General features: G+C 39.7%; 1 protein-coding gene across 1 annotated transcript in view; it reads left to right on the top strand.

Moving 5' to 3' along the window:
• Positions 1-226: 226 nt before the first annotated feature.
• The window catches only part of plce1 (phospholipase C, epsilon 1), an 87991-nt gene continuing 77472 nt past the window's right edge, over positions 227-10745 (top strand). The window contains 2 exon segments of the mRNA XM_079595346.1: positions 227-585; positions 5358-6684. Coding sequence (XP_079451472.1) covers positions 5587-6684 — 1098 coding nt within the window. The 5' untranslated portion in view covers positions 227-585; positions 5358-5586.

Here is a 10745-nt window from a genome sequence, read left to right as displayed (position 1 = left end):
AACAAGCCTATTATTTAATTGATCGTTACTGAAATCGCCATGCGTAGTAGCCTACGGCCAAACTGCGTAGAAGATCATTCATAAACTCGTACATAAAGGAATGCGCATGCTCATGCCTCAAGTGTCTACTCCAATAAGATTGCTGTATTATAAACCAATGAAATTGTTAGTGGGCGGAGCGACACGTGTCGCCCCACCCCAAAGTGTCGCCCTGCCCCATCGTCCAGACTGCACTCTGGGGTTACTCGGTCCCTCTGCAACTTCTGAAAGTGAATATTAAGTATGAAGGCGTGTTAGCGTGAGGCTGTTGACAGTAATGAAGTGTGTCAGTCTCATGAGCGGTACCGTGAGTTAAAGTCCTCCTCAGACATTCCTATGCAGTGACTGTAGATCATCCATTGTGTGCTCGCGAGCGGGTTCAGTGTCTGCTGCTGCTGACTGAATAAGTTTCCCGCCTCCATCAGTTTAAACGCCACACCGTTTTAATACAGTAGCTGCAGGGCTCTGCAATTTTAACAGTCATTCTCTGAAACCACGATGAAGTTTCACCCGAGAGACGGTTTTCTGGTGTGACTTTCTGCAGCGGTAAGTTATAGCTATCTCCTGTCGTTGGCACGTGTTTATGTTATGTTTGAAGTGTTAAATCCTACGATTATGTTATCATCTAGAAAATATGCTGCAGCTGGACTCAAAACAACGTTTGATGTAACGTTAACTTAACGTTAGTGTGTGTTAAGTTAGTTGATCAATTGCTTTCTCGGATTATGTCGAAAATGAAAGAAAGACAGTTTGCCTTACGGTTTTTGCGTGTATTAATTCACCTCTGCTGTTTGATTTCGGATGTATTTATACTTTTGTATAATATTTAAACTGTACTCCATGGTACTTCATGATTCAATGCGGTGCTAGCATGGCAAAAACGTATGATACCATGTTTTGGGCATGGTATACTATGGTACTTTTTTGTCAGTGAGATGTGCTCAATGTGTTTGAGCTCAGACAAGTGTTACAAGTTTGACTGACAGAGCGGACTCTTGTTATAAAATACATGTGATGATGTTTTTAAATCGTGTGTGACGACGACGTTGATGATGATGAGTTTTTAAAAGAGGAAATATTTTAGTAAAAGGTACGTTTACTCAAAAGCACAGTTGAGACATTTTTCTGTCCCCCCTTTCTGCCTCACAGGCTCCCCCAAGTCTAGTTTGGTGAAATCAGCCTCTAATGGAAATCTTATGTTGTTCTAGTAAAAGTGTAGTGTGACTGAGTTGACCAGCTTTGTAACCCGATCTTGCACGAGTGATCCTGGGGTTTGGGCTTTTTATGCTCAAACTCACACAATCCATTTTCATTAACTAGCCTGGAAAATGTGAATAGATGGAAAACTCTTCTTCTGCTTTAGTTTACTTGCCACATGAGAACTGGATTGAGAGACTTGGAGGCAAGTAGTACTTGGTTACTGTCCTGTGATCAGATGGGATATTTTGCTTTGCATTGAACAAGCCTGTAATCTTAGACCTTTGATCAGTTATGACACAATACTTCGATGTTGTACATTTTTGCATGAATTTAATTACCGAATGTCGTGCACTTTCAGTCTTGTGAAATTGAATCTGGGATGACACACCTGAGTTTAATGTAGCTAAACAAGAATGACTGTGCCAGAAGACATGACACACCCACAACTGGTCAAAGATTGTCAAACTGTACATTTATGACTTCAAACACTGATTTAGCGTCAACAACTGTCTCTTACAAGTGTTTGGACATGCCCAAATTGATATAGCGAGATCTTTGATTTTGACAAAGTGTCAGCTTAAAGAAGATAATAAAATAAAGCTGAGAGATTATTTTAATAAAACTGAATAAAATGGATGAATAAATATTTTTAGACCCCCAGAGTGACTTAGACTAAGCATTTTTTTAGCACATTACGTGCAGTTAGTTGCCAAGACAAAAATGTTTTAGTTTAAGTTGTTCATCTAATATTTATATTTTCTTTTATTTCAATTAATTAAAACTAATTTGAAATGTTTTTGTTTTAGTTGGCCTAAAGTCTGGAATGCACTATACAAGCTCGAGTTTATGCTAATTACCAAAAGTCAGGTGTTGGTCAGTCGGAGTTGACCGTTTTCATGAAAATCGTGTAATGTACGAGGGGAACAGAGACTCAGATTTTTAAAAATTAAGCTTCAGACAGTGATTCTGTTCAGTTTGTAGGATATCAACCCTGATAGTTTAGAATGCATCTGGTTTTCATTGATCATAAATCTCCTAGCAATGAGGCGCATGTTTCTGCGTGAGTTTGTTGTTAATTTCAGAACGATGTGAAAGTTGCTAGTGTGCGATCCTCAGACGTTTTTGTGTACATTGCCCAGCAGTTTTTCTCTGTAACATTTACAAAGTTGGCAAGTGTGTGATGCCTATAGTGTGCTTAATATCTGTTCATATTTTAAAGTAGTGTAGTAGTTTATTCCAGCCCTAACTCTAATAAAACTGGTCTGAGATCAACAGCAGTTGACCTAGTTCATTTATGATGGGTTGTTAGTTTAGAGATTGTCCTAATCTCGGTTGAACCTGCATGCATGTTGACATTGATGCCATTGTTTACCCTCACATAAACTTTGTAATATTAATAATATGAACTGTTCCACGTCTGAATGAGGCTTTGCTCCAGTAGCTGTCTGTTGCACAGGAACATACTCAAGCTAGCACACATAATTAGTTTGTGCTGCCTTCAGAAAAGAAGGGGAGAAGGAGGGGTGCAGAGGTGGATTTGGGGAGGTGGGAATTCCCGTAATTTCCAATCGTTACAATGGCCTCATGCCTCAACAGACACTCATACGCCCACCGCTCTGGAGGCACGACTGCCTCTTTACTGCTACAGCTCATAGTTTAGTAAGAGCTGTCTTTGACAAGTTCAGGTTTTTAGGACACAAATGCCTGTAAAACCTCCTGCAGGCAGGCTGATACGTCGGCTGTTTGTACACCACCATGAGATCAGTAAGGATTGCAGGAAATTACCTTAATGGATTGGGTGCAATCTCTCGTAGTGTAATACAAGTAAACGCTGGCAATACTTATTGGCTTCCACAACTTTTTGAAGTTTAATTAGTGGTGTTTGTTCTCCCATGATGGGGGATTGGGAGTATTATAGATTCCCATGAAATAGTTTCAAGAAAATGTACCAGTCCCAACAACCTACAAGTCCCAGCATTAATGCTCTAAATGATTTGTTATTAAAGCATCTACGTTCTCAAACCGCTGTTCATTTTGACAGAAAAGCAAGCATATTTGACATGGCATCCAATACAAATAAATAACAACTGCCTTAACTAATGCAGAAAAATCCTGCGTTTGGGACCAGACCCGGTTCCAGAATCAAATCACAGAGGGTGCTTGAAATTAGAAACTAGGAACTATGGTTTCGGGAAACGCTGACCCGTTGAACTATGCTGATAACGACGGAACTTGCGACCATAGTTGGCTAACGATACTTTCGGCAAACGCACCCCAGAACAGCCAGCAGCTTCTTAACAACAGCCTAAAAACTGGCCAAAGTGAAATGAAAAAAGAAAAAAACTATATTTTGCCATCACTTCATGGTCAGACCACCTTATGAAGTCATGTGGACACATGACAGTTCATCATAAGAACGCAGGTGTGTCTGGTTTATCTGTCTGGTGATCTCATACTACAGCAGTAATGCATTTGTTATGTCCTTTAGCAATGTTGAAGAATGCATTTTGGGAGCAGATTAGGACAAAACTTGTTTAGTTGCTTCTGATGATGACGACAAGTTCTGAAATCACATTTTCCCTTCAGTTTTAAAAGTGAACGTGTCATGCCAGATTTTATGTCTGTGATGGCAAAAGCTATTATTTATTGTGTGTCTCATGAACACACAATGACAGAATTTTCCATTTGGGTGAAATGTTCCAATCATTTTAGGTGTGCAAATAAATGGACATTAAAGCTGCAGTACTTAACTTTTGGCGCTCTAGCGTTTAATAAACAGAACTGCATATGTCTTGCGGAAGAACATTGTAGCCGGAGCTACTTCTCTCTGTTTATATCTATGATGACGACGAGTCACGCAGGTACTGGGCTACTCCGCACCAGTACGACCCGAAACAGTCTAAAATAGTCCCAATATAAACACTTATTATAGATGGACCGTAGTAATTTAGGATAAGACAAAAACATGGTTTGGAAAATGGATTCATGATGTAGCCTACTCACTCATTTTATAATTTTTGTCCCGGAGTTCAATATGGGCAACCCCCTTTTTCCTGAGCATGTTATTGGCCAAGGCTTTCCGTCCTGTGCAAGAGCTTCTCATCTTTTACAATCCTCTATTATACACAGTAGATGGCATCATAAAGCCTGTTTTTTCACAGATGATTGCTTTTAAAATATATTAAATGGGGTTTAAACCATTTTGCCCAAATAGAAGAAAAAAAATATCAGGTACAGTACCTTTTAATGATACCATAAATCATGCATATTGTTGAGAAGGGTGTGCTGTTACTTTTTAAAAGTCGCTCCGTTTTGCACAACTCACATTTTCTTCAGAAAATATAAAAATTTAGTGTTTGTAGATGGTTAGCACTGATTATTTCATTCAGCCTGTGAAGTATATTGTCCCTGCACAGCATTAGTAGTATTCTAGTGTCTTTTACACCCTTTCTCTTTCACCGAGTCCATGTATGATTTCAAGCACTCAAGTACTGAGTTATGAAAGAAATACTCCTCACTGTGTTAGCACAGTGATTTATTGTCAACTGTGTGGGTGTGGGAACTGAGCCGTGTTTGAAGACTGACTGGCTGAATCCAGCTAGAATCAATACAGCGAATGCCCCCCTTTAATTGCATTTGGACTACCCCCTCCAAGCTAGGCTTTACATTCCTGAGACCCCTGCATTTTTATAGGGATGGGGGGCTGCTGACTGTAGTGAGATTTTGGACAGCTGTGTGATTTCCTGAGATGAAGATATTTTTGAGTGGATGTGAATTTTCATTTCATGCTGTCAGAATGTGCATCCTGTCTTTGTAATATTTCTTCAGGGTTTTAAACAAGGTTTCGGTTGTGGTGAAGTGCAATTTTAACAACTTCCCCAGATAGCACCTAGCAAGACACAAAACAGCTTGGCTCTGATAAGGATTGAGAAACTTTTTTTCTTACCTTGGCCATGCCAAGTAAAACCAGTGTGTTGAATTACAGTATGTTTATGTATCCTCTTGCATTGTCATATTTTCTTTATTCATTCAGGGAACATTTGCAGGCCACTTAAAATGCTATGTGGAAATAGAAGTTGTTTATTGAAATTTGTTTTTCTTGTTCCCCTCTCATCTAGTGTTCTGAGCCCCGAGGTCTTAGGAGAAGAGGTTAAAGTCGGGAGGGGCGAATAAATTGAGAAGACACAGCCGTCATTTTCTGCTGCAGTAATCCTAAAGCTTCCACTTCAGGCAGACCCACTGAGATTCTCTCTCTGATCTCAAGGCCATCGTCTCTAGGGGTAGTTTGCCAGAAGCTTGTCTCGCGTAAGTTGAGCAAGGAGAATCTGTCATCAGGTGTCTAGTGATATGAGGGTTCGTGTGGAGAGACAGGCGCATATTGGCTTCATGAGCTCCATGGCCTCTGAGAGGGCTTCCGCTGTGCTGGGATTGAAGAGTCTTGGTAAGAAGACTTCGGCAGATGCTCTCATATCTGTGAACTACGGCTTGCCTGAGAGCGAATCCCCTGACCCCTTGGAGGGGGAGTCAACAGGCACAAAGTGCAGAATACGTAAGTGTTTGGATACTAGGTCTAAGAGTTTGGATTGCTTGGGCGATACCTTCAGGTCCAAGAACTGCATCTGTGGGGCTGCAAGGCACGGGGAAGAAGGGTTGTACGTTTGCCAGATGTGTGGGTTTTTCAATCCAGTGGAAAGCAAAGAAGGCTGCCCAGAGAATAGCTTTCCTCCTAGAAGCTGGGGAACGGTGCCCCAGCAAAGAAAAGCAGAAGAGATTTCTTCTGATGTTTATTGCCTCACTGGAGGACGGCCAACATTGAGTGGCTCAGATAGTGAACTGTGCCAGATGGAAATGGTCATCGGCCAAAACACGGAGAGCCTGCCATTCTGCGGGCTGGATTTGAGGCGAAGCAGTGTGCCAGTATCCTCACCACAAGGCCCTCAATGCGCCAATGGCTGCGGCACTGCTGTGAAAAACAAGATGCGTGACAGAATGGACTTTGTATGTGCCGTGTGTCATAAAACTGGATTCTCTAGTCTGGAAAGGCTCAACAGGAAAACCAAACCCATGTGCTCTCAGGGCAGGTGTCTTAAGAGGTCCACACCCCTCAGGTTGTCTGCAAGTCAGGACTGTAGTGACAGTGAGGGCACCGTGTCCGACAGTGAGTTTGTGCGAAACAAGAAAGAACGCTCTACTGTCCTGGTCAGGAGGTACCTGAAGAACAACCAGAAAATTAAAAAGACTGTGTGCACAGGTACCAGAGCTATAGTGAGGACACTACCCACCGGCTGCATCTCTGACAGGGTGTGGGAGTCTGTTTGTGGGAAAACATGCCACCTGGGTGAGAGGCGCACGCATGAGGTGAGAGGATACAGCAGAGCGCTTCAGGCCATCCAGCTGCAGGTTTCCAGGGCCCTTCTCATCTACCCAGGGGTCAAGTATGCAGAGGTAAGGTCAATTTTTCTTTCCACTAAAGCTCTGCTTGGTATGAATGCTTCCTTTATGAACTGATAGTTATTCGGGTGTTATGTTAAAGGTCTATGAATGTGCCTCTCTCACAGTTGGTGCCACAGTTCCTGCATTGAATGTTGGTGTTGTAGCTCATATATTGAAATATTGTTTCAAGTGTGTTTTATCACTGAACAAATAATTATGATGGAAGCCTGCATTCTTAGCTTCTTGGGCACTTGTATACAGATTAATAATCAATATTGAAATTAATTTGTGGCCTAATTTGTATTATTATTAACTAAGCCTAAACAAATTCTAAGACGAAATTACTGTTGATTTTTGACATGTGGAACATGTTTGCATGTTATATAACTTGTTTGCTGTCTTTGCTTTGCTGTTTGCATTTCAAACTTTTTTTTTTCAACTAGACCTTCATGGTCTTGTTGAATTCATTTGAAAAATCTTAATTATAATGTGTAATTTTTTTCTTCTTTTATTCAATAAGCAGATGATTTTATACAACGTTACTTACAAATGAGAGAAATTACAAGCAATTTATTGTATAGGACTAAATGATATTTGCAGTAAGAGTAAGCCACAGTGATGCATTTTTTCATGGTAATTTTCTGTGGTAATTGTAATAGTTCCAGTCTATTTAGCACTAGCCAGCACTTAATTTTGCCTGTGATTTGATGAATTACCAATAGGAGGAAATCTTTCTTGCCAAGGAAATTCCTTTTCCTGGAGCTCACAAAGCTGAAGTCGGTGCATGATACAGACACAAAACCTTTCAGCTTGAGGTTTTTCTGACAGATGATTTAGTGGGCGACTGCTGTCTGATCCAGCAGAACTTCAGATCTATTATGCAGCGTATTATATCTGAGCTAAGGCAGACGTTTTACTAGTAGGCTTGTAAAAACCACTGCTTGTTGTGTTAAGGGTCGTTCCAGCGCTGGCTGGTTTCTCCCGCTGGCCGGGACAGTGGAACCCTCTGTTTCAGAGCGTACAGTGGTTCTCGCTACACTGGCTTAAGACATTAAGACTTTATTGCCCCTTTGAGGCACTAAAACCCTGCCTCCTTCACCTTTTCATTAATTTCTGATAGGTGAAAAATGGGTTCACTGAGTTGGTGAGTAGAAATAAATGTGTTGTAGTCATTACTCTTGAGACCAAACCATTTTTTCTTTACATTTTTTAGTTTAGTGTTCCACTGATTTGTTATTGGGGTTTTGTTTTGGACCCACATACTTTGTGTCAACATCAATGTGGTTATGGATTGAATCATGGTGAAGTGCGACCCGGCGTTATCTCAAATTGGAAAGGTTAAACATAGTGGATAGAGAAAAAAGGAGAAGACTGTATCTGTTCTGGTGGTTTAATACAATTGCATAAAAATTAAGTCTAATATATTGGGCTGTTAAACGATTAATCGCGATGAATCGCATCCAAAATAAAAGTTTGTGTTTACATAATAAATGTGTGTACTGTGTATAATTATTTTATATATTTAAATACACACACATGCTTGTATATATTTAAGAAATATTTGCATGTATGTACTGTATATAGATTTATATATAATTTATATTATATATAAATTATAAATATTTTATATATAAATAATAATTTTTCTTAAATGTATACATGAACGTTTGTGTATATATACAAAATAATTATACACAGTACACACACATTTATTATGTAAACACAAACTTTTATTTTGGATGTGATTCGTCGCGGTTAATCGTTTAACAGCCCTACTAATATTATACGTAGAAAGTGCATATCACATCCCTCAGGCCAGTGTTATTCAAATGGTGGACTGCGGTCCGGATCCGGACAACGGCTTGGTTCCATCCGGACCGCCGGACATAATTGCGCCATTTTACCGATTCTACAGATTAAAATGAGCAGCGCGTCAAAACAACGGAGCGGTTTACACCACAACCACTATCCAGAGCTATATCTATATTTTTTATCTAGAGCTAAAAGTGCTTCATTCAAGCCCTTTCCTCTCCATGCGCGCGTTGCTTCACTCTCTCCCTCACTAAAAACGTAAAGCGCCACATTAAGAGCTGCAGACCACGCGGTTATTTTTTACAATAGTAGCAGAAACACTGAGCAGCAAAATAGAAAATTTGGCTAAAACACTGTAGAAAACAAGAATACAGCTATACAATTATTTTTGTCTGTTATACAGATGACTCTTGACAGTTTAACTAAACCAGGTTTGAGACAAGTTGATGTGTGGCGTTTTTTAATACATTTAAATCATTATTAATCCGCACGAGCATTTCATAATAAACAATGTTAGAATTTGGAAAATTATTTAGAGATTGCAAGGGAATCTTTTCTTTAAATTACTTCGGCTACTAGTTAAATTTGTTTTGTCCTCATGATGAGAGTTTTGATTACTAGATTATGTACAGTAGGCTACATTGTTTGTTTGTTTGTTTTTAGTAGTTTGTTTTAAGCAAAATATAAAAATGGTCCAGGAGGTAAACCTTCCCCACCCAATATGTTTTCTCAGTCCCAATACCTTCAATGTCCATACACAAAGGTGTCTAAATGTAAAATAAAAACAATAGCCTGTTAAAACATTTGTTCTAACCTTTTTATATTCATATCCAGGTGGGAGAAATGGGTACATTATTGGTAAAAATTCACTGTTTTGGCTCTCAGGGCCCAAGATTTTCATCTTTGATGACTAATTTGAGTGTTTAGGTTTTTTTCTTTCTTTTACAAAGTACTACGGCTGCCTCGATGGAAATGTATAACTGTTCCCAAAAAGTATTGGCCGGACCTCCGCTGGGAAGGAAATATAGAGACCGGGCCTCTTAAACTTGAATTTAATACCCCTGCCTTAGGGCTTATGCTAGTGACATAGCCTAGAGAGTTTGTCCTTTGGTTTCTTTAAAGGTGCTATAAGCGATGTCACACGTTTTTTTGGCCAAAACATTTTTTGTCACATACAGCAAACATCTCTTCACTATCCGCTAGCTGCCTGTCCCCTGAACGCACTGCAAAAAAAAAGGAGATAGAAGCATGAAGAGGGAAGTTAGAATTATATTCTCTTAAAGTTTGATATGGCCGACACACGACCAAAGAGACGACGTTCCGATGAACAAATTGCAAAGAGGGAAAAGGATAAGGAACGCGCAAAGTCCCGAATTTACATTGGAAAAGCCTGCGAAAGGTTGCGAGAACTCCGCCGCCAGAGGGGCTTCCAATCCGACATCCAGGTAGCTCTGTTATTGCTGGACAGGTGGGTAAATCCATTTTTTTGTTTTTCTAAATGAACGTTCGTGTTCGCCTAACCAACACAAGGATATAATAATTAGCTAGATCTATGCAGTCAGCGCAAACTTTAGTGTATACAACATATAGGTTTCTAGCAGCTAGCGATCGATCTCTATTGTAAATGATAAAGCAAACTCACAGTAGGGTGACAGCTTGTGTGAATGATTGTGTTCACCCACTGTTTGTTATGAATTTGAATGTTCATTTATAGGCTATTAACAACTTTGACTAAATTTGTTTATGACGGAGCCGTTGTTTATGCTCACTGGGAAACGAAGGGAGGGGGAGGAGATGGGATGAGGAGGAGGGAGGGTCTAGCTAGCCTCCGTTTTGTTTGACAATACTTTAAATGTCAACAAGAAGTGACGTCACCCAGCATCGCTTAGAGCACCTTTAAGCCATTATGATGATTTGCATAATTTAATCTGCTTTATTAGGCCACTATTTCCATAACACAGTCTTTTATTGTTGGTATGGTTATTTTATTGTCCAGATTTGAATATGAATTGGCATTTGTCCTTTTGAAACTTTGTATAGTGATGCAAGTTTTGAGGTGTGAACTCATGTAACAGAACATTATTATAGCAGTTTTCCCAAGAGTAATTTCTTAGAACTAAAAAAAAAAAGCATGTTAGGGGTACACAATGATTTTTGAAATGTATAGGCCTACTGCTTTCTTGCTCAATTCAAAAGCGCAGACACCAAAGTTCTGGTTTCAAGAATTTTTTGAAAAGTAAGTTAGCCATACTGTCATCCTG

This window comes from Phoxinus phoxinus, assembly GCF_949152265.1.
Source record: "Phoxinus phoxinus genome assembly, chromosome: 21".
NCBI classification, from domain to species: domain Eukaryota; kingdom Metazoa; phylum Chordata; class Actinopteri; order Cypriniformes; family Leuciscidae; genus Phoxinus; species Phoxinus phoxinus.
The sequence above is the reverse complement of the archived record's forward strand: the minus strand, read 5'-3'. Positions and strand labels throughout refer to the sequence as shown.